This window comes from Martes martes (genome assembly GCF_963455335.1).
Source record: "Martes martes genome assembly, chromosome: 17".
Lineage (NCBI taxonomy): Eukaryota > Metazoa > Chordata > Mammalia > Carnivora > Mustelidae > Martes > Martes martes.
The window spans coordinates 59560363-59587294 of record NC_137905.1 but is presented as its reverse complement, the minus strand read 5'-3'; the positions used below and the strand labels follow the sequence as shown (position 1 = coordinate 59587294).

Here is a 26932-nt window from a genome sequence, read left to right as displayed (position 1 = left end):
AATTTAGGCACTGAATTTGAGTGCCAGTCACGTACCTGGCTAGAGGCAGGCACAGTGAAAAAGTCTGGTTTTTAAAAAAAAAAAAAGGCTGGTGGGTGGAGTCCTGAGGCCAGAAGCATTGCTGTCAACACCCCTGGGGTGGAGGGGTGGGACTAAGGGGTCAGAGATCTAGGCCAGGCAGCCCCTGGCCAAGTCTCTAAGCTTCTGTGGACACTTCTCTGAGGAGGGAGCAGGTGCAATGAACATCTGGCTGCGACTCGCCTTTTCACTGTTGCTGCCGCAAGCCCTGGGGCAGCCCTCATGGCCTGCCGCTGTGGCCCTGGCCCTGCGCTGGCTCCTGGGAGACTGGATCTTGTGTGTGCTGCTTGGCCTGGCCATGCTGGCACAGCCCTGGCTCTACACCTGGATGCCCCACTGGCTGAGTCTGGCAGCCGCAGCGCTCACGCTGGCTCTGCTGCCTCCACAGCCACCCCCAGGGCTGCGCTGGCTCCTTGCGGATATGGCCTATACGGTCAGGATCCTCCACCTGGGCCTGGTGGTCAGATCACGCATGAGACGCCACCCGCCTGATACCTTTGTGGATGCCTTCGAGCGACGAGCACGAGCACAGCCGGACCACACACCCTTGGTGTGGAAGGGGCCGGGGGGCCGCTCGGTCACCTTCAAGGAGCTGGACGAGAAGGCATGCCAAGCAGTGTGGGCCCTGAAGGCCGAGCTGGGCGGCCTCACAGACTTGCTTGGCGGGGAGTCGGCCGCCCTCCTGGTGCTGGAGTCCCAGACCGTTCCGGCCTTGGGTTTGTGGCTGGGGCTGGCCAAGCTGGGCTGCCCGGTGGCTTGGATCAATCCACATGGCCGGGGAGCACCCCTGCTGCATTCCGTGCTGAGCTCTGGGGCTCGGCTGCTGGTGGTGGACCCAGGTGAGGACCCCAGAGGCTAGCAGAGGACGGATGGTGAGGTAGCAGGGGACATACATGGAGGACTGCTATTCAGAGGGTCCTGATGAGGGAGCTGGGAAAGGAGCTCCTTGCTTCCTACCTACCCTCACAGGCAATTAGAGTCAAAACTTAATTGCTAGAAAGTAATTTTGGGGTTACCAGAGGTTTGTTGTTTTTTTTTTTTTGTAAGATTGATTGATTGATTTTAGGGGTGCCTGGGTGGCTCAGTTGGTTAAGCCTCTGCCTTTGGCTCAGAGTCCTGGGATTGAGCCCCGCATCGGGCTCCCTGCTCAGTGGAGAGCCTTCGCCCTCTGCCCCTCCCCCTGCTTGTGCTCTCTCTGTCAAAAAAATCTTTTTTAAAAAAGATTTATTTATTTTAGAAAGAGTGAACAGGGGAGGGGCAGAGGAAGAGGGAGAGAGAATCCTTGCGCTGACTCCCCGCTGAGCGCAGAGCCCCATGCAGTGCTCTCGGGGTCCAATCCAAGGACACTGAGACCACGACCTGAGCTGAAACCAGGAGCTGGCTCAGCATAACCGACTGAGACCCCCAGGCGCCGTGTTTCAATCCTTTTTGCCAACAAATACTAATTATGGGGCTCTTTACAGAAGACTGTGTAAGTTTGTCTCTGCCAGCTGCTTCCCGTTTTGCTCGCAGTAGGCTCCCCTCCCCTACATTTGGGTCTCAGGTCTTCCCTCCTGACCTCATCTATGGGCTTTTCCCCAATTTCTCTTCTGACCCATCCCTGCAGAACTCCGGGAGAACCTGGAAGAGGTCCTTCCCAAGCTGCAGGCAGAGAACATCCGATGCTTCTACCTCAGCCAGTCCTCCCCAACACCAGGAGTGGGGGCCCTGGGAGCTGCTCTCGATGTGGCACCCACCGACCCGGTGCCCACTGACCTACGTGCTTGGATCACACCACAAAGTCCTGCCCTGTTTATCTACACCTCTGGGACCACTGGTGAGGGTGCCCAGCAACCCTAGCCCTGACCTCTGAACCCTAACGCTGCCCTAACCCCAAGCTTGACATGTGCCTCAAATTTGACCTCTGAAACCCATCCTACCCTTTGATTGTGCCACCTGGCCTGAACTCTGACCCCCAATGTGTTTTGACTGCTCAGTGCCAGAACCCTGCCTCTGCCCAGTAAACAGCCACTGAAACCCAAACCGAGCTTTGGAATTTACCCTCTGAGCCCCAAATCCAATTTTTCTTCCCTGAGCCCACCCACAAATTCCCATACTTGACCACTCTCTAAGAGCCTCAAGCCCCTCACTGCAGACCTGACCACAGTGACCCACTTCTACCGGCTGTCCTCTCACCACCCACCCTTCCCACTCCATTCCCCAGGGCTCCCAAAGCCGGCCATTGTCACACATGTGCGACTGCTGCAGATGTGCAAGATGCTGTCCCTGGCTGGGATCACAGCTGATGACGTGGTCTACACAGTCTTGCCTCTGTACCACGTGATGGGGTTTATCCTTGGGGTCCTCGGCTGCCTGGAGCTCGGTAAGCCCTTTCCTGAAGAACCTTCCAATCCATGGGACCTCCTCAATGTCAGGGTGGTACTTTCAGGGTAACAAGGCCCCACACGTTACGCAGCACCGAAGCTTTTACCCTTGATAAGGGACACACAGCAGCAGGCCCCAAGGCTACTTGGGTAGAGACTTGGTCACTTAGACAGTCCCTAATGGTTTTGCTGTTGTCAGAAGGTGACAGGCTGATATGAGTGTTGAGATCGTCAGTGACGGTTAGGTGTGCGCCAAGCATTCCACTGGGCTTTCTTCCTGGACACCTGACAAGCAATTCTGACTGGGAACTCTCCAGTATTTTCTTTTTGAGTTTTTATAAAAAGTTTTGAAACACGTACAAATTTCCAAATATAGCTACATGAATCCTCATGTGCCCACCACCCAGCTTCAGCCACCACCAGCACTTTGCTTTCAAACATACACAGTAAAAGTAGAGAAAAGAGTCTGATGTCTCACATATCCTCACCCACCCTTGACAACTGTTAACATGTTGCCAATCTTACTTCATGTTTTCCTCTTTTTCTCAATTATTTTAGAACAAATCCTAGACGCTGTATCTTTTTGTCTGTAAGTTTTCAGTATGTATCTCTAACACATAAGGACTTAAGAACTGTCACCGTAGTGATATCACATCTGACAAGATTAACAGTAACTCTAGTATCATCTGATGCACAGGTACGTCTCATTCAGATTCCCCCAATGACACGTCTGTTTGTTTTACAGTTGAAGTCCCCTCACTGCACTTGCTGGTTTGTTCTCTGCTCCTCTCTTCTGCATTTCTGGTCAGACTGGAAACTTCCTCTAGAGATGTTAGATTGAGGTCAGTTATTGATGGCAAGAACCTTGGTGGAATCCCGTGTACCTCCTAATACATCACACTGAAGGCAGCTCGTAACTGTCACCCTACCTTAGAGGCTGAGATGAACTGGGGAGCTGTTAAGGGTGTACGGGTGTATGTATGTATGTATAGCTGACACGTTACATTAGCTTCAGGTGCACAATGTAGCAACTAGAGAAACCTATACGGGGCGGGGGGGGGGCTTTAATTGGAAAACTCCCTATCAACCTTCCCCCCTGTGGTTTTTCCAGCTCTTGAAGACCTTTCCTGAATCAGGCATTTCATTTCGGGTTGCAAAGTTGTCACTTTCAAGACCAGCATCCATTTTCACACAGAAGGCACTATATTTTACCTCCCTGCCAAAAATACAGCCTCCAAGAAGGCACATACTTGCTACCTCCCCAGGCACACGAGCAGTTGTCCCTTTGGGTGCCAGGATGGTAACATTTAGCTTGCACGGTTTTGTTGAGGATTAGGGTTGAGGTAGGGAGAGTGCCTTCCACAAAGCCAGCTGCAGAGGAGGTGAGCGGCTAAGAAAGGATCACCTTCCTGGAGTTATAAGTGGTGGCCTGTAAAATTTATTAATCCATGTGTGCATCCTCCGAAACATCCTTCCACCATCTACTAACGCATCCATCTAACCTACCTCCTCACCCAACACCCATCCATCTGTGCCACCACCTATCCATCTGCCCACCCATCCACCCACCTGTCTGCCCAGCTAGACATTCATAAAACATTTATCATAATCAATGATTAATATTCATAGCCCTCATTTAGCAGTGCTCACTTGGTACCAAGCATTGAGCTTAGTATGCATTCTGAAGACAGAATTCAAACCCAGGCCCACCTACGCTCTTCTCACGTGGGCAGTCCTTGCTGGGTCGGGGACACAGATGAACTCCAAACCCTGTGCCTCAGAGGGCCACAGTTAGGTAACCCAAGCAGCTTGTCACAGTGGCATGGAAGCATGACCAGAAACCCTTTCCTCTCCCCGCTCAGGAGCAACCTGTGTCCTGGCCCCCAAGTTCTCTGCTTCTCGCTTCTGGGATGACTGTCGCCAGCACAGTGTGACTGTGATCCTGTATGTGGGCGAGGTCCTGCGGTACCTGTGTAACACTCCACAGGTGAGGGGCTAAGACTAGGGCTCCATGGCGAACACCTCAGGTGTGATCCTAGACGTCATCTCAGGTAAAGGTTTCAGAGAGATTCAGGTACAGGACTCAGGTAAGGTCCCTTAGGTAAAACACCTCAGGCAACAGCCACCGATAATGCAGCCCACACCATCATGGCTCCTGTGATGGTCAGCAGTGCTGCTTTGGGCAGGTGACTTCACCTCTCTCAGCCTCAGTGTCCTCATTTGGAAATCGAGGATAGTAACTCAAAGGGGGTATCTGTGAAAATAAAACATATATTAAGTGCCTAGAACAAAGGGTGGCTCGGGGTACACTCACTAGATGTGAATTTACACAGCAATAAGATATGGATCCCAGGTAAAATGCTTCAGGTTAACTACCTCCAGGTAAGGCCCCCAGGTGTCTCCCTTCAAGTCACTCTCGGGTTTACCTCCAGGTAAGGGCTCCTAAGTAACCCCGCCAGGTAATCTCCCCCCAGGTAAAAGTTCCAGGTACTACCCCTATATAAGATCGCAGATATTTCCCCTAGGTAAGCCCTGGATAAGGCCTCCAGTCACCCCTAGGTAAGCCTTTTAGGTAACTTCCCCCCAGGGAACCTCTGCAGGTAACCCTCCAAGTATAGACTCCACGTAACTACTCTCAAGTAAGAACCTTTGGGAGACTGCTAGGTATAGATGCCCCCGCCCCCATCACCTCCCAGGTAAGTCCTCAGGTAAGGACCAAGAGATGGCCTTCATAGGTAAGGGTCCTAGGGCACACTCCTCCTCACCCTTCTTGGGATGTCCCTACAGCGACCAGAGGATCGGACACATACAGTCCGCTTGGCAATGGGCAATGGACTCCGGGCAGATGTGTGGAAGTCCTTCCAGCAGCGCTTTGGCCCTATTCGGATCTTGGAAAGCTACGGCTCCACGGAAGGCAACATCGGCTTCGTCAACTATCCGGGGCGCTGTGGGGCCCTGGGCAAGATGAGCTGCTTGCTTCGAGTGAGTGGGTTGGGTGGGACAGTGGCCCTGATGGAGGCTGAGCCCACAGGACCTCTACTGACACTTCCCCACCCCCCCACTCAGATGCTGTCCCCTTTTGAGCTTGTACAGTTTGACACGGAGGCCGAAGAGCCTGTCAGGGACAATCAGGGATTCTGTGTCCCTGTGAGGCCAGGTATGTTCCCTGGGTGTGGGAAGGGCGGGGGCTATCTGCTCCTTGGCTGGAACAAGTTTTGAGGTCAGTGCCCAGTGGTGGTGTCTGCTGCCCTCACCTGTCTGACCACTGCTTGGGGCCCTCTGCCTCTCAGCTACTCAGCCCTGCCTGGCTCCTCTGCCTCAATCCCTTGCTCTGCTGGGTCTCTGGGGGTTCATCTGTGGAAGTCATGTCCTCCCAGGCATCAGTCTCCGGTCCAGTACCTTCTCCCTAGGGTCTTCTCTCCTGGAGCGATGCGTGGTCTTGGCCATATCTTTCTTCCTACCGCCACCTGTCTCTGTCCCTTGTCCTTCCCTTGTTATCCTATTTCTAGTGGGCTCCCCAATGTCTCCTGTCTCCCCCGCAACTCTCTCTCTAGGTCTCCCTCTGTCTCCTCTTTGGCCGGCTCTCGGGGATGAAGCCTACCACGGCTGGGAACCTCCGGCCGGGGGCTGGTGGGCTGTGCGGTTCCTGGCCAGGTTAAGGCCCTAATTCCACCTCCTACCCCCAGGGGAAGCGGGGCTGCTGCTGACCCAGGTCTCGGGCCACCAACCTTTCGTGGGCTACCGCGGGGCGCGAGAGCTGTCGGAACGCAAGCTGGTGCGGGATGTGCGGCGCAGGGGCGACGTCTACTTCAACACCGGCGACGTGCTGGCCATGGACGGAGAAGGCTTCCTTTACTTTCGCGACCGCCTCGGGGACACCTTCCGGTCGGGTCCCGGGCGGAACTGCGAGGGCGGGTGGCCGGGACTTCCGGGTCCTTCGGGGAGCCAGGCTGAGGGGGCGGGGCTTCCGGTCCCGATGGGGCGTGGCTCCTGGTCCCGAGGGGGCGGGGCTCCCGGTCCCGAGGGGGCGGGGCTTCCGGGCCCGAAGGGCGTGGCTCCCGGTCTCGAGGGGCGCGGAGCCGGGCAGAACCAGCCCCCAGGAGCCGCAGGAGGAGGGCGCGGTGGGCAGGAGGGCGCCTCGGCTTTGCCGGGGTTGCTGTCTCTAGCACTGGTCCAACCCCACAGATGGAAAGGCGAGAACGTGTCCACGCGGGAGGTGGAGAGCGTTCTGTCGCTCGTGGACTTCCTGCAGGAGGTGAACGTCTACGGCGTGTCGGTGCCAGGTGCGGAGGGCTTGCCTCCCTTTAAACCGCCAACAGCTTTGTGGGCACAGGGGTGTTACCCAGACTTCACGGGGGGGGGGGGCTGCCGGAGCAGAGCCAGTGAGCAGAGAAGGGCCAAGTGAGAGGGTCAGCCGTGGGCGCTGTGAGGTGGGTGACCCGGAATGACTGGTGTGTTCCCCAGGTTGTGAGGGCAAAGTGGGCATGGCTGCTGTGCGGCTGGTCCCCGGCCAGACCTTCGATGGTGAGAGGATGTACCAGCATGTGCACACTTGGCTCCCTGCCTATGCTGCACCCCATTTCATCCGTATCCAGGTGAGCTGTGGGTGGCAGAAGCAGGTGGAGGGGACGTCTCGGCCAGGGGCTCACAGTCGGGTTATGCTTACTGCCCCTGCAGGACACCCTGGCGATCACAAGCACGTTCAAACTGGTGAAAACGCGTTTGGCACGCGAGGGCTTCAATGTAGGCATCATTGCTGACCCCTTGTTCGTGTTGGACAACCAGGCCAAGGCCTTCCGGCCCCTGACGCTAGACATGTACCAGGCTGTGTGCAATGGAACCTGGAGACTCTGATCATTTAGGCAGTCAAGAGGACATATGAAGTGGTAGCGCCCAGTGCTGACTTCCACTCCCATTTGCGGGGTCACCTCCCCCCCCAAACCTGCTGAGGGTCATCATGAATCCTAGCCTGGCCAGGATTGAGATGATGCTAGGCCCAGTAGCAGAGTGAGAATGAACTTGGATGTGTACACAAATGTCTACTACAGGTGTAGGGGCCAAGGGCAGGTAGCCCCAAGATAGGCCACTTTGGCAAAAAGATTATTTTGTATTAAAAGCAATAAAAGGGGCGCCTGGGTGGCTCAGTGGGTTAAAGCCGCTGCCTTCGGCTCAGGTCATGATCCCAGCAATCCTGGGATCGAGCCCCGCCATCGCATCGGGCTCTCTGCTCAGCAGGGAGCCTGCTTCCTCCCTTCTCTCTCTGCCTGCCTCTCTGCCTACTTGTGATCTGTCAAATAAATAAATAAAATCTTTAAAAAAAAAAAAAAAGCAATAAAAACCTAGCAGATTCAGGGGCACCTGGGTGCAGTGGATTAAAGCCTCTGCCTTCGGCTCGGGTCATGATCCTGGGGTCCTGGGATCAAGCCCCACATCAGGCTCTCTGCTCAGCAGCGAGCCTGCTTCCCCCCTTCTCTCTGCCTGCCTCTCTGCCTACTTGTGATTTCTGTCTGTCAAGTAAATAAATAAAATCTTGAAAAAAAAAAAAAAAAACCTAACGTATTCAAAAGCTCTTTATCTCCCCCACAGATAACTACATTGTGACAGGGAGGAACCTAGCAAGGCCTCTTTGATCAAATTCCTGTGTCCTCTGGTTTCTGAATGGCCCAAAGACCATTTGTTTACCAAGTATTTACTCTTTTATCTTCCTTTAAGTTGCATTCTTTCCTACCCAATTCCGGGACCTCTATACCTTTCTCAGTTCAGTATGACATGTATACCTCATTTTGCCTGTCTTTGGAATTTTATGGCTGTATGTATTCCACATACGTACCAATTTAATTTGATTTTCTCCTGTTAATATGTCTCATGTCCATCTGATTCTTAGTCAAGCCAGAAAGTCCTGGACCGACAGAAGAAATTATTCCTCCCCAACAGTGGATGGAGATACAGACAAGGACTTCAGGGCCTAGTGCACTCGAGAGAGCTTACGTCAGGATTCCCTCCACCTACCATCACCCTGCCAAGGACCTTGGCAAGTCTCAGAGAAAACCTCTCTCTAGGCAACGCCACCCGTGTGGGAGGAGCCAGCAGCCTCAGAGTCATTCGAGGGTTGAGACTTAAGGCTCACTCGAACTGTAGATCTTTTTGTGGCCTGTGACGGGCTGACCCCAGGCTGGCAGATGTGGTGTGGTCTGGAGGGTGTAAGAAGTGCTATCATGGTGAAGCGACAAGGACACCAGGCTAAGCCCAGAAGGATGAGCAACAAGTAACCGGGAAAAGAGTGTCCTGGGCGCCTGGGGGGCTCAGTGGGTTAAGCAACTGCCTTCGGGTCAGGTCATGGTCCCAGAGTCCTGGGATCGAGCCCCGCATCGGGCTCCCAGCTCCATGGGGAGTCTGCTTCTCCCTCTGACCTCCCCTCTCATGCTCTCTCTCACTCTCTCTCTCACAAAATAAATAAATTTTAAAAAATCTTTAAAAAAAAAAAAAAAAGAGTGTCCCTGGCAGAGTGCACCTGCAAAAGCCCTGACGCAAGTCCTGTGGGGAGGGGTGTGGAGCAGATGAAGCCCTCTGGAAGATGAAATCAATGTCCCAGGGGCCAAAAGAGCCCGCTGGGCACTGTGTGTACTGTAGGCAGGATCATGTTTTTGCTGGTTTCAGAAAAGTGAAGTACACACTATCTCGGGGGCTTTAAACGTTAGTTGATCATTACCCAACTACACAGTCTGTGGGCCAAGGAAAAGTGAGTGCCAAAGCCTTGGGAAGTGTAGTCCTCAATGTCTCAAGAACCAAAAGTGCTTCCTTGGGAATTAGGATAAACACAGATAGGAATTTCAGGGCACTGAACCCCTGGGAAGTGCAATCCACCCCAGGTCAAGGGGTGCTGCCTAAATGTGGATGTGGGAGGAGGGGAGATCTGCAGGGTGTGTTTAGTGCGGGGGGAAGGGGATAGGCACAGCTGACTGACACTGCAGGGCGCGACAGGATGGGTGTGGCCTTCACTGAGTGGGAAGCAGGATGGAGCAGACACATGGCCGGACCCTTGTTCAGATAGTGTTGGTATTGCCGAGACCCCGGAAAACACAGGTCTCCTGTGAAAGTGCACTGCCTCCTTGAGCACCCATGTGCCATTAGGAGAGGGTTCTACCCTTAGGCATCTGCCCTTGTGGGAGGAGGCTGTGGGCTGTGCGGACCCCAGAAAAGCCCCTGCTTCCCGAAAAGATGGTGCCAAGCTCTGTCCCTCTCTTCCATTTGTGTCTGAGTCAGCAGCATTGATGTAGCAGTCACCTGTTCGTGGGCATCGCTGTGGGCACAGTACTTCGCCGCACGCACAGCTGGTGTAAGTGTCCACACTGCTGCTGGTGGGTGTACCAGCGAGTGCCGAGGCAGGAGGCAGAAGCCCTACAGTAATTTGAATAAGGTAGATTTGATACATAAAGCTATTAACTATAGGGGCATGTGCGTGGCTCAGACAGTTGAGCATCTGGCTCTTGATACTAGCTCAGGTCATGGTCTTAGGGCTGTGAGATGCAGCCCCACATCTGACTTCGTGCTCAGCCAAAAAGATTTAGAAGTAATTTTTTTTTTTAATGAACTATAAGGACACCTGGGTGGCTCAGTCAGTTAAGCCTCTGCCTTCGGCTCTGGCCATGATCCCAGGGTCCTGGGATCGAGTTCTGCATCAGGCTCCCTGCTCAGCGGGGAGCCTGCTTCTCCCTCTGCCTGCCGCTCCCCCTGCTTGTGTGCTCTAACAAATAAAATCTCAAGAATAAGTTACATAGTTATTAACTATAACAGAGGAATAACTCTTAAAATTCTTCAGCTGAGAGAATGCCCAATGTAAGAGTGAATTTTCGAGTGGGAACCCTCTCCTCAAGGTTGGAGATCAGACTTCGTTGGGGAAGATGCGTTTGCAACACACCAGGAGACAGATTCTCTGGGTTGCCCAGGCCGAGCCAAAAACACCTTGATGTGGTGGTGGCCAGAGCGATAAGCAGGCGTGGGGATGACTTGAGGGGCCACTGCAGGAACAAGGCCTACAGCATGAGGTATCTGCTGGGAGGCGCTGGGAGGCCGCTCGCTGGCAGGGTACCTTGGGGCGAACGGTCCCTATCGGGAGGGCCGTGGTGAGGCGGCGACTGGGCCAGGCCAGGGCTCTGAGCGGCTTTGGGCGGAGCCTCCGCGCGTCCCCCTGCTGTGGTGGCAGGAAGAGGAGAAACAACGCGCGGCCCCCGCCGGTGCCCTCTACAACCGACCGAGCTCAACAACGTGCTGACTGCGAGGGCGAACCGGCTGCAGGGCCCGGCCCGCCACAGCGGACGGCACCGGTACGAAGCAGAGGGGCGATGCGTTGGCAACTGCAGTGCGCTCGGCCTGTTCTCTGATCTTTTTGCTTTCACAGACTGTGCTCTGTTTCTGTACCTGTCTTTGGGTGCTCATAAGCATTCATACGTTTTTCTTAAAGATTGTACGGATTTGAGTGAGAGACAGAGAGATGGGCTGAGTGGGAGCAGGAGCAGAGGGAGAAGGAGAAGCAGACTCTGTGCTGGGCCTGGAGGCGGACTCGGGACTCAACCTCACAACCCTGAGATCATGACCTGAGCCAAAACAAGAATTCATCTGTGGGGTGCACAGCCAGGACTGGAATTGCTGAGTAAGAGTATACGTAGGTTCAGTGGAGTACATACACGCAAGGTTTTCCAAAGTCATTGTTTTTTTCAATTCTTATTAATACTTTTATTGAAAAACACTATCACCATTTTATTCCACACCCCATTCGTCCCTGGATGAAGGCCAGTTGTATATTTTTGGCCATGAGGAGCACTAATCCCGTTAACAATACGTGGTTGCATTATGTTTTCTGTGCGCTACTTAAAAAATTGCCACAAATTTAGTGGCTTAAAACAACATCCATTGATTAGCTCACCGTTCTGCAGCTCAGAAGTCTGGGAGGCACTGGCTGGGTTGTCCGCTCAGAGTATCACAAAGCTGAAATACATTGGCTGGGGAGGCTCTTATCTGAAGACCTGGGAGTTATCTACTTCCACACCCATTCAAGTTGCTGGCAGATTGCAAAGCCTTGTGGTGGTAGGACTGAGGTCTCTGTTTCTTTGCCAGCTGTCAGCCAGGGTTTGTTCTGACCTTCCAGAGGTCACGGTGGGACTCCCTCTATCTTACAAGCCAACAGTGGTAAATCAAATCCTTCTCAGGCTTCGATTTTTTATTTTTTTAAGATTTTATTTATTTGAGATGGTGGTGTGGGGAGCAAGGTGGAGAGTGGCAGAGGGAGCAGCAGACTCCACTGAGCAGGGAGCCCAAAGCGGGACTCGATCCCAGGACCCTGGGATCATGCCCAAGCCGAAGGCAAATGCTTAACCGACTGAGCCACCCAGATGCCCCACGCTTTGAGTCCTCTGGACTTCCTTTCCTGTCACCAGCCAGAGAAAACGCCATGCTTTAAAAGGGTTCACGTGGGGCGACTAAGCCTGGGTGGCTTAGTCGTTAAGTGGCACTGCCAATATTCTGACCCGTGGAAAACAGAGATCAGGATTCTCATGCAGAAACTTTCCATCATGAAATTTCTAAAAAATCTCAAATGTGGACGGGCACTAGTTTTCCATCTGCCTACAAACAGAGGCAAGGCACGTTCTCCCGGGCCGTCTGCACCTTCCACACCGAGACGTTGGGCCCGGAAGCTTCAGGAAGGGTGGAAAGGGGCAGTTTCTGAGCAGCCACCTGGGGCCACTGAGGTCCCAGGGGTAGGGAGAGTCCTTGGCCTGTCAGCCTGCATCGGGTCACAGCTGGGGTCTCAGAGCCGGGAAGTCACCAGGCTTAGGCAGCAGATTCTAACCCGGGCCTCACGGGGCGGTGGGAGGAGGGGCGGCTTCTTCCCACTTACACCCAGGTAGCTGTTTTGGGGAGACCGAACTGGGGCAGGGGAACCTCCTGGGAACCCTGATTCACCAGTATCCTCTGCTGCCCCCAAGAGTCACAGAGGCCGAGCGGCCCCGGGGAAGGCTGGAACCGGAGCCCCGGGAACCCCCAGGCCCGCAGGATGAGGTCACCTTCTCGGGCCCTTCACGGGGCCTCGGGTCGGTGGCTCTTCCTGTGGATGACCAGCTGCGACTTCCAGTCAAAGCCACGGCCGCAGTCCCCACAGAGGTGGCGCCGCTGGCCCACGTGGCCCTTGCGGTGGATGACCAGCTGCGACTTCCAGCTGAAGCTGCGCCCGCAGTCCTCGCACGCGTAGCTCCGGGGGCCCGGGAGCGCGCGCCGGGGGGGCCGGGGGGGGCCCGGCTCCCGGGAACCCGGAGGCAGCTTCTGAGCACCCCCGACGCCCAGGGCCCGTGGACCCTGCCCATCCGCATGGGTCCGGTGGTGGATGACGAAGACTGATTTCCAGTCGAAGCCCCGGCCACACAGCTCACAGGTATAAGGCTTCCTTCGCGGGGCGCCAGGCTCCGGCCCTGCTCCCGGCATTGCCCTGGCAGACCCAGAGGCCCCCGACGGGCCCTCCCAGGTGACAGATCCCGGGCCCCGGGGTGGCTGGGCCTCTGGGCACTGGGGTGGCCCCTCGCAGTGGCTCTCACTTTCCTCTCCTGGGGGAAGGAGAGGTGGCAGTCCCAGTAGCCCAGTACCCTTGACATTGGCCCACCCTCTCCCGTCAGGTATGTGCGGGTGGACGAGCTCCCACCCCAGCAGAGCACAGGTGGTTCGGGTCACATGGAGAAGAACTCACCCGGGTGGAGGCTTCTTCGACCCTCTGTCCCCGTACGCAGTGCCCCCGGCTCCAACTCCGCCCGTGCCTCTGGCTGGGGGGCTGGTATCCCTGCTGGGGTGAGGGACAGTCAGGTAGCAGTCATGGCATGGGGGTGGGTGAGGGGCTCTTACATATTAGGGGCGCGGGTGGGGGCCCTGGTGGGTGACAGGGTGCCCGTGGGTAATGAGCAGGAACTCGGGTAAGCACCGGGAGACGTGCACAGGACAGGGCTGGGCAGAGTGCCCTACGGTTAGGGGTATGCAGACACTGAAGGAGGGGTGATGGCTGGTCCTCACCCAGGGAGACCACCGTGCCATACTTCTCCAGCATTGCGTCCCAGTACAGTTCCTTCTGTGACGGGTCCAGTAGCCCCCACTCCTCCTGTGGGGACACGGCCCATCACCCTTGGTACCTGTCCACCCCCTAACCTCTGCCTCGCCTGCAGTGCCCACCCTGCCCGTGTCCCCTGGTCATGACCTTACTCATTACCTGAAGCAGCGGGCAGGCTACCTACGGCTCTTTTGCTCGCTAAGGGTGAAGCTGAAAAGGGCGTGTGAAGGTTGGGAAACGGGGCAGAGAGGAGCTGTCCTTCAGCTCCCTGGGGAGATGCTGCTAGCACCTGTCCCCCTCAGAAGCCCCACTCCATATTCTAGCCAGAGAGAGTGAAGCTGAGAAGCCCTTAATGGGTTCTGGGAGAAGCTGAGGTGGGCACAGATATGACTGTCCCCACCTCCTTGCCTTGAACAGTGTGCTGCATTGAGAACAAAAGGCCTGGGGACCCAAGGGAATCCAGCCACCTCTCCCCAAACCTCCGATTACAGAAGTAACAGAGATCCTCCTTGGGGGAGCTGCTGAGGCCTGTCATTATCCTAGATGTGGGGACCTAGCTTTGGGGAGGTTGAGGGCAGGAGAACTCACGTTAGGAAGTGCAGCCCAGCATCTCTGGGCTCAGAGGGGGTATATGGGTGGGGTGGTGGGCTGGGTGCCGCCTGCTGCACAAAAGGGTGAACTCTGGTGGTTGAAGCAGGACCCTTGTGGACTTTCCCAGGGCACGCACTCCCTGTCCCTGGCTTCTGCTCTCCTTGCCTCCCCAAATCCCATCATCTGGGGCTTTGCTGGGGTGGGAAAAGTAATCCTGCCGGGCGAACGCCTGCAGGTCCAGGGACAGGGAGGAGGCGGCCCCACGAAGCCACAGCTGGCTGGAGCTCAGCGGCTTTGGAGGGTGTGGCCTGCCCACCCAGCTGTTGGGCACTGTGCCATCAGACTGTGGAGAGAGCCTGGAGGAACTTTCCAGTCTCCAAGCACATCTCAACCACAGTGGAGTGGCTTAGGAGCAAAGCTGCTGGGAAAGGACAGGACCCCTGCTGTTCACACTCAGGAACCAAGCAACCAAACACTCCAGGTAGCCGGGACCTCAGTGGGACTTCCACGCCCAGCTGGCCGCAGCCCAGGGCTAGCTGGCTGCCTTCAAAGCAAGCCCCAGGAAACAGGTGGCTGCAGGTTACTTCCTCGAGGAAGGCCGCCTGTTGTGTGGAGGGCGAGGGGACACCAAAAGGGGAGGCCAAACTGTTGTGTGGCGCTCAGGCTTTCTTGCCAAGGTTCACCATCTTGACCCCTCCCCCCGTGCCCACGGGGGTTCAAGTCCCCAAGTACCAGTTTAAGACTGCTAGGTGCCGGAGTGCCTGGGTGGCTCAGTCGTTAAGCGTCTGCCTTCAGCTCAAGTCAAGATCCCAGAGTCCTGGGATGGAGACCTGCGTCGGGCTCCCTGCTCAGCGGGAAGCTAAGCCTGCTTCTCCCTCCCCCACTCCCCTGCTCCTGTTCCCTCTCTCGCGCTCTCTCTCTGTCAAATAGATAAAAATCTAAAACAAAAACAAAACAACAAAAAATTTACTTAAAAAAAAAAAAGACTGCTAAGTGCTTCAGAATCCCTGATTTCTCTGTAAATGAAAAAACCAACCCTTACCAGTTCCAGTCACTCTACACCAGATTCTGTGGCCTAAGGCCCAAGTTCTTCCCAATTTTAGAGAGACCACCAGCCTGCCCCTGTCCCTGAGGATCTGCAGAAGGGACCCTGGTACCAACTCCATTTCTGGGCAGCAAAGAGCACAAAAGCTAGCCAAGAAGCCTGAAAAACTGGCAGGGCAGAGTGGCCACCAAGGACACACTCCGTCTTCTGGGTGTCTGCACCTTCCACCTGGGGCTGCTTACCTGAATCCTGGGTGGGTGGAAGGACGTGGAGGCTGGTTCCCGGTGTCCAGGGTGCCCCTCGTGGCACTGGGCTGGATTTGGGGGATTGGAAGATGCTAGGAAATGAGGCAGATGAGGGTCAGGGGCCGGTCATGCGAGCCAGGGCAGGTGACCTGGTGTTGGTGCTGCAGCCTTGGCCTTCCTCTGCCAGGAGCCAGGAGGCTACTATGTGTGCCAGTCACATGGCAGGCAGCCTGCCAGTCCTTTCCTCCTGCCTCCTGGGGACTCAGCTCTGCAGTCCTTCCCGAGTCCTCGTCCCATCTGGGGACATTCACCTTCCTTTCGAGAGCCCCCCAGACCTTGTGCAGCTCCCACTCTCACCCATCTCCCGCCCATCAGCATCCGGCTCCTCCTTCACACTGCAGCTAAGCTGGGCAGACCTCTCCACGTGGGTGTCCTGGGATCCCTCCCGAGAGGTGGCCCCGAGAAGCTCCACTGTCCCTGAAGGGTGGGATCTCCCCAAGGACTCCTCTGTCTTCTGTGCTGCTGGGAGCACCACTTGCTTCAGGACCCGGGCTGTGATCTGAGGGGAAGAGGAGAGTCACAAAGGCTCTCGTGTGGCTCTGTCCCTCAGAGAAGCCAATGCTGGCCACACTCACCCAGCCCAGCAGCTGCCCAGGGTCATGCTGCAGGCCCTCAACCAGGGCTGCAGCCTCCTCAGGGCTGCCTGGCCGCTGGCCCCGCACCCAGGCCTGGATCTCGGGGGGCAGTGTGCTCAGAAACTGTTCCAGCACCAGCAGCTCCAGCATCTGCTCCTTGGAGCATGCCTCTGGCCGCAGCCACTGGCGGCACAGCTCTCGAAGCCGGGCCAGGGCCTCACGGGGACCTGCCACCTCCTGGTAGCAGAATCCTCGGAAGCGCAGGCGTGCTGCCTCAGGCTCCTCCAGGATGGCCACGGCGTCCACGGAGGGCAGGCGTGGGGGGCCCAGTGGGGATGGCATTGTTGTACTGGGTGTCTTCTTGTAGCCAAGGAGAGGGACCTGCAGGAAAGGAGGGGTCAGGGTGCGGGCTAAGAGGCCATGGCCAGGGTAAGGCAGACAGGCCCAGGCCAGGGGGCTGAGGCTGGTTGAGGGAGGGCTCTGGCCCAGGGAGGCATGAGGCTGGGAACGCTTTGTGGAGGGAGAGGTCACAGGAGCCGGCGGCTGACAGGAACTGAAGGCAGAAGGAAGCCTTGCGGTTGGATGCTCTGGAGGCAAGCTGTCCGATGGAGCTTCCAGGAAACTGCAGGAGACGAGGAAGAGGAGGCAAAAGGCGTCATCGCGGTCTTCCGGGGTCTCACTCAGAAGCCCAGTAAAGTGACAGGCAGGAGGAGGAGGGGCAGGCAGCCAGGGACTGGGTGAGGCCATCACCCCTGGTGCGGGGGAGCAGTGACGGTGGGAAGAGGCCGCAGCAGGACGCAGGGCCGTGCTGGGCTGTGGCGGAGTGTGTGTCCCCACGACCTCCAGATCTCCGGGACATGGGGACATGTTGACCGAAGCGGGCCCCCCGCGGGGCCGGCTAGGAGGAGGAGGGACGTCTGCGTCACGGGGCGAGCCAGAGGCTGTGTGGACTCGGACACACCGCGCTCGCTGACCCCAGGGGACTGGGAACGGCTCGCGTCGCCCGAAGCAAGCGTGTGACAATCACAACAAAGCAAAGCTACGAGGTGCGTGGGGTCCCGAGCGGACACTGTCCCGGCCGTCAAGAGGGTCTGGGATGAACCAGCGCCACCTGGGGGGCCCGTCAGACCAGCTAGACCAGGCCTGACCCCCCCGCAGAACGTCCCCCCAAAGGCAGGGGTAAGAAGAGGTCCTGCCGGAGGAAGGGGAATGCCGTTCCGGGTGGGAGGAAGGGCCCGGGCCGAGGTGGGAGGTGGGGCGCGCGGGGCGCGTCGGGAGGTAGGCGGGCGCTCCGAAGTGCGGGGAGCGCGGGGCGGCCGGGTCCCCCGGGGATGCAAGGAGCCGCGGCCGGGCAGACCCCGCCGGCGCTCACCTCCGCCGCGGCGCCGGCGCCAGAAAGCCGCCCCCGCGGAGGGGCCCCGCCCCCCGCCCCCGCGTTGCCATGGCGACCCCGCCCCGGCCAACCACGCGCCTGCTCGGCAGGTCCCGCCCCCCCTTCGGACTACGTTTCCCGTGAGACTCAGCAAGCGAGGACGGGCGCGGCCTCCGCCCGCGGATGCTCGTTGCCAAAGGCCTCTCACGCCGGAGAAGAGCTCCGTTCCTCTCAGAGAAATGGGAAGAGTCGCAGACTGTGGGGGCTCCCTCCCTCACTGGCGGCCGCTCTTCCCTCGCGTCCGCGCCCCGGACTCACCAACGGCCGCGGCGGACGGTACGTTAGACTCCTGCGCGTGCGCAGTGGCCCCGGCGCCTATTGGCAAGCGGGGGGGGCGGGAGGAGCGTGACCTCACGGCCGTCCCGAGCTAGCGCCCCACCTAGGCCGCGTCCTAGTCGCGGAGCAGTCCTCTGGGTGACCGCTAGAGGACACCCGCCCACCCCCCGTTTCCAAGGCAACGGCCAGAGCGTCGCCGGGGCCTCCCGGGAGGCCGGAAGTGACTGCCGGACAGTGCCGTTCGGCCGAGACGCGCCTCCGGGTGGTCCCAAGAGGAAGCAGGGGCCGGCCTTATCTGTGGACTTTCTGCGCCAACCCCGGGAAGGATTCCAGCGGGGATGGTGCTGGGGTCCTTCGTTCGACCTCTGCTGGGTGGCCTGCGGACATCGAGAACAGGGACCACGGTGGACACATATTTACGGAAGATACTGTCCCATGACTTACACCCTCAGAGTCTCAGACACGTTTTCATTTGTCAGTACTGCAAAGTGAGGGATGAAGGGTTTTGTCCAGCTTATGGGACGCCGCTAACCTTTTACATGAGGTACCGGAACGAGTAAGAGTACCTTCAGTTTATCTCAGTAGCCAAGAATCACACTGTGGGAAGGGGTGCTTCGCTTCCGGAAACCAAGTATTCGGTCCTAAATTGCATATGCCTGTTTGATTTCTTGGGATACCTAGTAATCCCTAGCTGCTAGCACTCAATGAAGAGCAGTGGTCGTACACACTGGATGCTCTGAGCATCTGCATGGGCAGGGCCTGTCAACTCTTCCACGCGTCATCAGACTGAGCTGTTTGGGGTGGGGGTGGGGCACTTAGATTGTTTCTCTGGAACTGTATGGATTCCCCAGAAATGTCTCTTCCACCATGGGGAGAGCTGGTGCTCTAATAGCTTTAGTAGCTGTCCCCCAGTCATCTTTGCTTTCGGTCCCTTCTCCCAGGGGGCTGCTGGTCTACAGGCCTTCTAGAGTTCTGCACTATAAGCCTGGTGGGACCTCTGCCCACTTCCCCCAGGGCCAAATCAATATTTGGCTTTCTCTAAATCGGAGATAGATCCCACATCTGCTTCTTGTTCCAGAATGCCATTGCTTCTAGTTTCACCATCCTCGTTTTTGTGGGTTCATATTTTTAAATACTCTCATCTCTGTAGCTCCAGTGGGTTTCTGAACCAAGTGAAATGCATGTGTTCACACCACCGTCTTGCCCCAGAGAGCTCAAGGGCACTGTTACCCTCAGCCTATTCAGGATTAAGGACTAGGCTAGAAAAGAAAAGAGAAAAGAAGAAAAGGAAAGGAAAGGGGGGCAAAAAAAAAAAAAAGAAAAAAAAAAAAAGGAAGGAAGGAAGGGAGAGAGAGAGAGAGAGAGAAAAAAAAAAGACTAGCCTGACAGGACAAGGCTCAGCATGACCACAGAACTTTAGCGGAGGACAGTGTAAGGCCCAAGATATGGGGGAAGGCAGATAATCATGGTCACTGTTCCCCCTAAGGCCCCAGTGTGGGCCACTGACCATTCCTAGGCACTGGGAGGGGCGGGCTTGAGAAGGGTAGAGGAAGTGAGGCATAGCAGGGGCCAAGCACACAGGTGGGAAGGACCTCAATGAAGTGGGGAGATGGCTCAGGACATCAGACACAGCTCAAGGGGTCATGAGAGCTCCAGGAGCTCCAGTCCAAGATGCAGAAAAGGTTGCATATGACTTGAGCCACGTGCTACTTGACAGTTGCCTTTGCCTCTGAATCCCATGGGCTCCCAAGAGCTATCAAAGTGGGGGGTTGTCTGCATTTCACAGCTGTGCAGACTGAGAATGGCACCCTCATGATGCCATTCTAAGGGAAGATGGGGGTGAGGCCAGAGTGTATACCAGATCAGAGGAGAAAGGATGAGTCCAGGAGGGGTGAACAGTGGCTCAGAGGCCTGTGGGGTACCCAGGAGGTGCCACAGAGGACCTGCATCTAAGGGTCTTTGGGAGTGGGTTCAGCAAGAATCCTCTCTCTGCAGGAGTTATGAGGTTCTAGAATAAAAGGTCTGGCAATGCTGGGAGGAAACGACTATGAGAGGGCAATATGTGTGGTCACAGTATATGACACATAGCTGCCAAGTCTTGGAGATGGTGGGACTAGACGATACACCAAACTGGAGTCAGTATTTCTGGCCACTATTGGTGACCCAGCCTAGATTCCCTGGCCTGGATCCACAAAGATAGAAGTCCTGTTTGGGGCCACCCCATACTATCCTCCCCACTAGATCTCCTGGGCTGACCCCACACCTCTGGCTACCAAGGGAATAACAGGTATCGCAGATACCCAGTGACCTCAGACAGGCTACATACCTACCCTTTCGCTCTCAGAATGACATGGTCAAAGCCAAGTGTCTGCAGATCTGTCACAACACACAGTGATGGCATGTACGCAGTCTGCTAAGATGAAACAGGCATCAGACTGTTACCGTGCACACGTTTGACAAATTTTTATCAGGAAGCCTCTCTGGACTGTGATGTTAAACCCTCTGACCCAGGACCTGTAGGCTGAGGCTGTGGACTTCCACAGTGCCCTGCAAGGATTTACACAATGTGCGTCCATTCAACTTCCGATTTGGGGTCTTGTTTGTTCCCAAGTAAAGAGACCACTACCACCCCTGGGTTTGAGGACTGAGGTGAGGATGGGCCCTGGTCTGCTGAGGGCCACAGGGAGAAACCTGGGTCCCACCCCACCCGTCCAACTCAGTGTCCCAGGATGGGAGGGTGCACACACACATGGCCTTAGGTCACAGCAAATCCTCTTTCCAACTCAGGGAAGTGAACAGGTGGGCACTTGCCTGAAACAAGTAGTCCCATCTGGTCTCCTCCAAACCCGTTGTTGTAATCACCTCTTGTCGGGGCATTGGGACATAAAGGGTCCTGTAGCGGTGCCTTTGGTGACAACGGGACATGGCTAGTGCTGACACTGCCATGAGAAACTGAATAAAAGAGCATGGCTCAAGAGCCACCACCTTGATGTCTGTCTTCCTCTGCCCACCTAGGGGACCGCCCCCTCTACTTGCCCCACCCACTGGGAGACTGCCACGTGCATGCAGCCAGGCCTGACATCACCCAGCTCTCACACCAGCAGGCCAGAGCGCGGGTGCCAGAGCGTGAGGGCAGAGTGGTGAGCTGTCTGGATACTGGGCCTGTGGCCTGGATTCAAGTGCTGGCTCTGCTGTGTACAACTCATCCCCTCTCTCTGTAAGGTGGGGATACCAGCCACAGTAGCCTGGCAGGTACTACTCAGTGTAGTACAGGTACTGTGAGTGTAGCCTCACAGGCCTGCCAACTGGCACGTGTTGGCCCTTACCAAGATCCTGCCCACAGGATGCTGCAAATTCCCTCTGTAGGCCCGAATCTCTCTCTCTCTCTCTCTCGTGTGCTTTGTCCCAGAGGTGGAAGGTAAGACCTAGAGCCCAAGGTCAACCCCAGACCCCCACATGAGCTCCTGTCCACTGGGTCCACTTCCAGGAGATCTGGAGGAAGGAGGCCTTGGAGGACTATCCTGAGGGTTGGCCTGGTGGCCAGTTTGTGCATGGGCAGGGCAAATGTCGAGGGCTGCCTCCCCAGCATTCCAGCACTCCCCCTCCTCACCTGAGCACCCACAGTCATAATGGGCATGAAACGGCACTCTGACTCCAAGTCTCTGCCCTACTGAAGTCCCAGCATCCGAATGGGGGGACGATCCCCCTGATATTTCTGCAGCCTGACCACTTAGGGGTGGAGTGAGCTGTGGCTGACACGGCAAACATCGTCACCACGTACAGACGGAACCACAGTGCACATACGGGTCTCCTCCAAAATGTGGATACGGAGGGAACGCAGCTGTGTTACGACAAGCCAGGGAAGCCTGGAGCTGTGAACTCAGGCTTCAGCAGGCTTCGAGACTGCGGCTGGACCGGAGGCAGGAGTGGGCCCCGCTTCCCTCCCCAGTGAGCCCTCTGATGAGGCCACCGAAGAAGGCCTGGCCTGGGGGCAGAGGCCTGCCCCACGCCGGGGTCTCCGCACAGGTTTCTCTCCTGTGTGGATCCTCTGGTGGTGGAAGAGGGCCGGGCGCTCACGGAAGGCGCGGCCACAGTGCGAGCACACAAAGGGCTTCTCGCCCGTGTGGATGCGTCGGTGGCTGAGCAACACAGCGCCCTTGGCGAAAGCCTTCCCGCAGTCGCCGCAGCGGAAGGGCCGCTCGCCCGTGTGCAGCAGCTGATGCTGCGTGAGGTTAGAGCTGTGGCTGAAGGCGCGGCCGCACTGTGCACAGGCGAAGGGCTTCTCGCCCGTGTGCACACGCTGGTGCTTGAAGAGAGAAGAGCCCTGGCTGAAGGCGGCCCCACAAAGGGCACAGGTATAAGGCTTCTCCCCCGTGTGTGTGCGCTCGTGCTGAATCAGGTGTGAGTTGCGGCAGAAACGGCGGCCACACTGGGCGCATGCGTACGGCCGCCCGCCCGCGTGGATCTTGCGGTGCTGGCTGAGGTTGGAGCCGTGGCTGAAGGCCTTGCCACACTCGCCGCAGCGGAAGGACTTCTCGGCGGTGTGTATGCGCTGGTGCCTCACCAGCGAGGAGCTGTGCCGGAAAGCCTTGCCGCAGGCCGGGCACGCGTATGGCGTCTCCCCACTGTGGATTCGCTGGTGCTGCGTCAGGTGTGAGGTCTGGCTGAAGGCCTTGCCGCACTGCGCACACTCGTAGGGCCGCTCCCCGGTGTGCGTGCGCAGGTGCTTGAGCAAGTCGGAGCTCTTCACAAACACCTTGTTGCATGCCCTGCATTCGAAGGGCTTCTCCCCGGGGAGGAGGCCAGGGCCCACGTGGAGGGCCTTGCCCAGCTGATCCCAGGCTGGGGGCTCCTGGGCAGCAGGGTGTCCATGAGACTTGTGGCTAGCCGGACTCTTTCTTCCTTCCCCGGAGGTGAGACCAGCCTCGAATTCTGGAATTTTGGGGAAACCTCTCCCAGAGGCCTCCCGCCCACATGCCCTTAGCTGCTTGCCTGGCATGGGGCGGGTCAAAAGGGCCTTCTCCCTAGGTGGGCAGTCCTCAGCTGGCCTCAGTGGGGAGGTCAGGCGCAGACTGACACTGGCCTCCCCACTGCCAGGACCTAGCAGGAGCTGTTCCCAATAGATTACGGACACCCCTGTGGGTTTTTTCTCCTGAGAGGGGGAAGTGCCCTGCCAGCCCTCCAGGCTCTTCCCACGCTCACAGATGCCAGTGAAGGGGAGGACCCTTGTAGATGCTGGAGGGGAGCCGTCACGGAAGGACCCTGGCAGCTCTGCTTCTGCCGGAACAACCCTGTCGTACGCCAGATGACGGGGACCTGAAGGCACAGAAACGGCAGATCCTGGGTCACCCTGGCCAAGAGGGCATTACTGGGCCAGGCCTGGTGGTCAGGCAAAGGGGATCCCAAGGACTGGGTGTGCAAGGTGGGGAGAAGAGCAGTAGCCAGACACCAATGTATGTCATTCCCTCTGGCCCGGGAACTCCTCAAGCTTGCTTTTCCTCCTTACACAGATGGCTACCTGATGCTACAGGCTTTACTCACAAATTCATTTCCCCAGGCCTCTTCCCTGGCACGGTCAACTCCATGGGAGCAGGACCAGGAGCATCCTGGGAAAGGCTGCACCCCAGTGCCTGGACCCCGGTGCCTGGACCCCGGTGCCTGGGCTGCTCTGGGAGCTCCCACTTAATGGGCAAGCCAAGACCAGAGCCTCCAAGAGGGGCTGATGAGAGAAGGACAACGGGAGGGAGCCAGGTGGGAGGCAGGAGATGAGAGTGTCCAGGAGGGCAGGGAAAGGGAGACAGAAGCCTGGCCATTGGTGGGCCCAAGTTCACACTCTCCAAGTCCCCACTCACCAGGGCTGGGCTTCCTAGGAGCATTCCTGACTGGTGTCACAACTGTCCCGCTGAGAACCCAGGGCTCCTCGCCACGCTCAAGCTGAATGACCACCCGTGGTCGTGAGGCAGAGAGTCCTGTGAGAAAAGACAAGCAAGTGAAGGGCCAGGCCTGGCACAATGGAGAGCAGGAGCCAGGACTTTATGGGACACAGATGGTGTCATCTGGGCAACGAAGAAAACCACACCACAGGGCAGGACTCACAGGAAAAGAGCAACGGTTCCCGTGAGGAGAACCGGGTTGGCAATAGCAGATAAAAGGGGCCGAGCCTGGACACAGACGTGCCACAGCGGGACAGGGACACTCGGCCAGCTGGTGTGAGGCTGCTCGTAGGCCAATGGGAGATGCGGGGTTAGTGCTGCCAACAGCTGAGCTTCCCATGGAAAACCCAGGGCCTTACCCAGTGAGGCCACAAGTGCGAAGTTCTCTAGCATCACGTGGCAGTACAAGGCCTTCTGGGCTGCATCCAGGAGCTCCCACTCCTCCTGGGAGAAGTACACGGCCACATCCTCAAAGGCCATCAGGCCCTACAACAGTGGGCAGAGAAAGATGGACACAATCTAAGCTATGGTTCTATGACCCAGGACCCACCTCCCTGGCCCAATGGCTACTTTTCCCATGTCCCTCAGAGGCTTACCTTCCTCACCCTGACCCCCTCCTTCCCCGGCTCTGCAACTCTGCCGATGAAACTTCCCTCCTCTCCCCTAAACCCTACCTGTCTAGGGCATAGATGCTTTCCCGGCCTCCACACTGGTCACTTACACAAGGCAGCCAGAGCAAGCTCACGGCGGGTTCAGATGGCTGCCACCCCAAAGGCAGGCCCAGGTGCCCCTTGTGCTCCAGCCTTTGCACAAACTGACCCTCCCGGACATGCCCTTAGCTCTTCTTATAACTAGCGATTGTACAAGTCCCAGCTACGAACCCGCCGGGACACGCCCATGCCTCGAGGGATACCGTCTTCTGCAGAAGGTGCCTGACATCCCAAGGCTGCTCCTCCAGCTTGAGGACTGACTGGCTGATCCCCTCCAGGCACTACAGGAGGGGGCCCAGGGATCCGGTGGCCACACAGGAAGCCAGTTCCCTCCTCCCTCCATAACTGCGCACAGCCCACCCCTCCACTTCCTTGGCCAAAACCCCTGCCTTCAGCCACTAGCCAAGCTTCCTCCCAGAGCCCCAGGGGCTATCGACCTGTCTTCATCTCCCTGGAGAGCTACCCATCCCTGGCTGAGTCCATTCCCAGGCCCTGCCTTGGCTCGGATTATCAGGACCGTGTCCTTGGACGTCCGCAGTTTCGGGTCCACGTGACGATACCTCTGCTCTGGGACATACTCTTAAGCCTGCTTTCCCCTCAGATTCCTGTTTCTGATACAGCAGTTCTGTTCTTCCGGGTGTTCAGGCCAAAAACCCTGGGACTGTGCTCCGCTGGGGCCGCTCGCTCCCCCGCCGCACCTGAGACATCGGATCTATCCCGAACCCATCACGTTTCCCACCGCCACCGGCCCAGTGCGCCGCAGGCGGCGACTCCGGCCACCTGCTGTGGCACTGCCCGCTCCCTGCGCACGGCCACCCCGCTCTGCGTCTTTTCTCCGCCAAGCACACGCGGCGACACTTGAAAAGCCCTAACTTGAAGCATGTCCGGTCTCCGTCGAACCCTCCACGGCCCCAACGCCAGCTCCTCAGCCTGCCATTTCTGTCCGGGGCTCACGTCAGAAGCCCAGCCCCGGGAGCACCCAGGCTCGGTCTCCCCTCCCGGCTTTTGCACGTGCGGCGCCCTCCGCCTGCAACTTCCTTCTCCCCTCACTCCCTCGGCCGCCGGGACCGGGGATCTCACACGTGCACGCCCCCCCCCCCCATGGCCTGAACGCCGGGGCCCGGGACGAACCGAGACGGGAGACAAAACGTCCCGACGGGGTCCCTCCCTGAGTCCGGACTCGGGTCCCTCCAGGAGTGACCTAGGCGGGTGGCTGGGGGGCGGGGAGGGAGTCCGACGCCTCCTCGACTCACCTGCGCCGGGTCAGTCAGCGCCGCGGTCGCCATCAGAGCCTGCACTCGGGGACGCGCAGAAAGCGACGGACGACGCGGACGTCCCGGCTCCGGGCCTCAGGCTCCCCGTCCGTCTAGGGCACAGACGCCCCGGAGCCCAGGACGCCTCCCCTGCCGCCCCGGGGTCGGAGAACACGTGACGCGGGCCACCGCCCCACAGCCCCGCGGGGCGGCCCAGGCTACACCCGGAGAAACCGAGGTTCGGGGGGCGCGACGGCTGCCCGCGACCACGCCGTGCGCCCAGCGGCCCTCCGCTCGCGCCCTCGTCGCCGCCCTCGCCTCGGGTCTCCACGCCTCCTGGAACCCCGCCTGGGCCCGCGGCGCTCCGGTCCCCAACAGCGGTGTGGCCCCGCGCCCCGCTGCAAAGTGACAGTCCCCGGGCGCCGGAAGTCCAGCCCCCGCAAGCCCTCATTGGCCCAGTGCGCGCTGCGGATGTACGCGCGCCGCCTTCTGGGAAGCGTAGTTGCCGCCCGCTCTGAGGCCGGGCGGGCGTCGCCCTTTCGGATCTCCGCGCAGCACGCTGGGAAATGGAGTCCCGCAGGCGTGCCCCCACTTCCGCCGGCCCGCGCGCGTTCGCTGGGTAGTCGGCGTCCTGGGACCCGAGCGGGCACCCGAGCGGGCACCCGAGCGGCCCCGAGGCTAAACGCTGCACGCGCGGCAGCGGGAACCGCTGCGGTGCCAGGAGGCGACCCCAGCCCGGGGCTTTAAGGACAAAGCCCAGTGGGAGGGGCGGGCCAGGAGGGGTGGCGCTGGGGCAGCGAGCCCGGGAATGCGACCCCAGGTCCGTTTGGCCTCTCTGTGGCCTGTGAAGGGTTAACACCAGTTTTGCAGCCCCTGCACCAAGAGGTGCAAGCCCCCAGCCTCAATTACTTCCATACGTACAGGCACGCATGCATGCATACAGACAGACAGACGCGGCACAGTAACGTTACCCAGCGCCTTGTTGCCCACTGTTGTAAGGAGATAGGGAATTCATCTTTGTCAAGCTCATTCATTCTTTCTGCCTTCCTTCCTCTCTTTCTCCCTCCTTATATATGTATCTGTCTCAGCCACAACTGTCTTTGGAATGTAAATCCTCGAAATGCAAGAGAACCCATCAATTTTGGAATATTCGTGTGTTAAGTATTGCTCACTTTGAAAGAATTTAAGGAAATCTAACATCTTAACTCATGATTTAATCAAAAGCTTAGAGGCATTAACATTTCAAGCACTGTTTGAATGTTTGGAGACATTTAATTTCTTAAAA

The 26932-nt window shown here is 57.8% G+C and overlaps 3 protein-coding genes across 7 annotated transcripts; 1 reads left to right on the top strand and 2 right to left on the bottom strand.

Moving 5' to 3' along the window:
• The first annotated feature begins 175 nt into the window (after positions 1 to 175).
• Positions 176 to 7991, top strand: SLC27A5 (solute carrier family 27 member 5). The gene is made up of 10 exons (XM_080828005.1): positions 176 to 917; positions 1685 to 1894; positions 2282 to 2440; positions 4304 to 4428; positions 5229 to 5423; positions 5508 to 5598; positions 6128 to 6326; positions 6627 to 6724; positions 6906 to 7036; positions 7119 to 7991. The coding sequence occupies exons 1-10, from the start codon at positions 239 to 241 to the stop codon at positions 7293 to 7295; spliced, it is 2064 nt and encodes a 687-aa protein (XP_080684131.1). The 5' UTR covers positions 176 to 238; the 3' UTR covers positions 7296 to 7991.
• Positions 7992 to 11162: 3171 nt separating this feature from the next.
• On the bottom strand, positions 11163 to 17763 carry ZNF446 (zinc finger protein 446). 5 transcript variants are annotated; one of them, XM_080829377.1, is made up of 7 exons: positions 17734 to 17763; positions 16044 to 16424; positions 15766 to 15967; positions 15406 to 15500; positions 13494 to 13578; positions 13177 to 13269; positions 11163 to 13036 (listed from the first exon to the last, which is right to left on the bottom strand). In XM_080829377.1, exons 2-7 carry the CDS (start codon positions 16383 to 16385, stop codon positions 12516 to 12518), a joined length of 1338 nt encoding a protein of 445 aa, XP_080685503.1. In that variant the 5' UTR covers positions 16386 to 16424; positions 17734 to 17763; the 3' UTR covers positions 11163 to 12515. The 5 variants fall into 5 exon arrangements, with proteins under 5 accessions (XP_080685503.1, XP_080685505.1, XP_080685504.1 ...); XM_080829379.1 differs by having other exon boundaries at positions 16044 to 16665; positions 17734 to 17750; XM_080829378.1 differs by lacking the exon at positions 17734 to 17763 and adding an exon at positions 17416 to 17446 and having other exon boundaries at positions 16044 to 16665.
• A 2434-nt stretch (positions 17764 to 20197) lies between these two features.
• On the bottom strand, positions 20198 to 25777 carry LOC308358880 (uncharacterized protein). Its single transcript, XM_080829380.1, has 4 exons — positions 25648 to 25777; positions 24044 to 24170; positions 23604 to 23720; positions 20198 to 23067 (listed from the first exon to the last, which is right to left on the bottom strand). The coding sequence occupies exons 1-4, from the start codon at positions 25678 to 25680 to the stop codon at positions 21632 to 21634; spliced, it is 1713 nt and encodes a 570-aa protein (XP_080685506.1). The 5' UTR covers positions 25681 to 25777; the 3' UTR covers positions 20198 to 21631.
• Positions 25778 to 26932: the final 1155 nt, after the last annotated feature.

Excerpts from the sequence above, each read along its gene's own strand:
- SLC27A5 (XM_080828005.1), top strand. The coding sequence starts at position 239 with ATGAACATCTGGCTGCGACTCGCCTTTTCACTGTTGCTGCCGCAAGCC. Across the intron at positions 1,895-2,281 it reads CTACACCTCTGGGACCACTG|GGCTCCCAAAGCCGGCCATT; the intron begins GTGAGGGTGCCC and ends TCCATTCCCCAG. Across the intron at positions 5,599-6,127 it reads CTGTGTCCCTGTGAGGCCAG|GGGAAGCGGGGCTGCTGCTG; the intron begins GTATGTTCCCTG and ends TCCTACCCCCAG.
- ZNF446 (XM_080829376.1), bottom strand. The coding sequence starts at position 16,910 with ATGTCCCCATGTCCCGGAGATCTGGAGGTCGTGGGGACACACACTCCG. Across the intron at positions 15,501-15,765 it reads TGCTGATGGGCGGGAGATGG|CATCTTCCAATCCCCCAAAT; the intron begins GTGAGAGTGGGA and ends CTCATTTCCTAG. Across the intron at positions 13,037-13,176 it reads TCGAAGAAGCCTCCACCCGG|GAGAGGAAAGTGAGAGCCAC; the intron begins GTGAGTTCTTCT and ends TCCTTCCCCCAG.
- LOC308358880 (XM_080829380.1), bottom strand. The coding sequence starts at position 25,680 with ATGGCGACCGCGGCGCTGACTGACCCGGCGCAG. Across the intron at positions 23,721-24,043 it reads CGCACTTGTGGCCTCACTGG|GACTCTCTGCCTCACGACCA; the intron begins GTAAGGCCCTGG and ends CTTTTCTCACAG. Across the intron at positions 23,068-23,603 it reads TCCTAGGAAGCCCAGCCCTG|GTCCCCGTCATCTGGCGTAC; the intron begins GTGAGTGGGGAC and ends CTGTGCCTTCAG.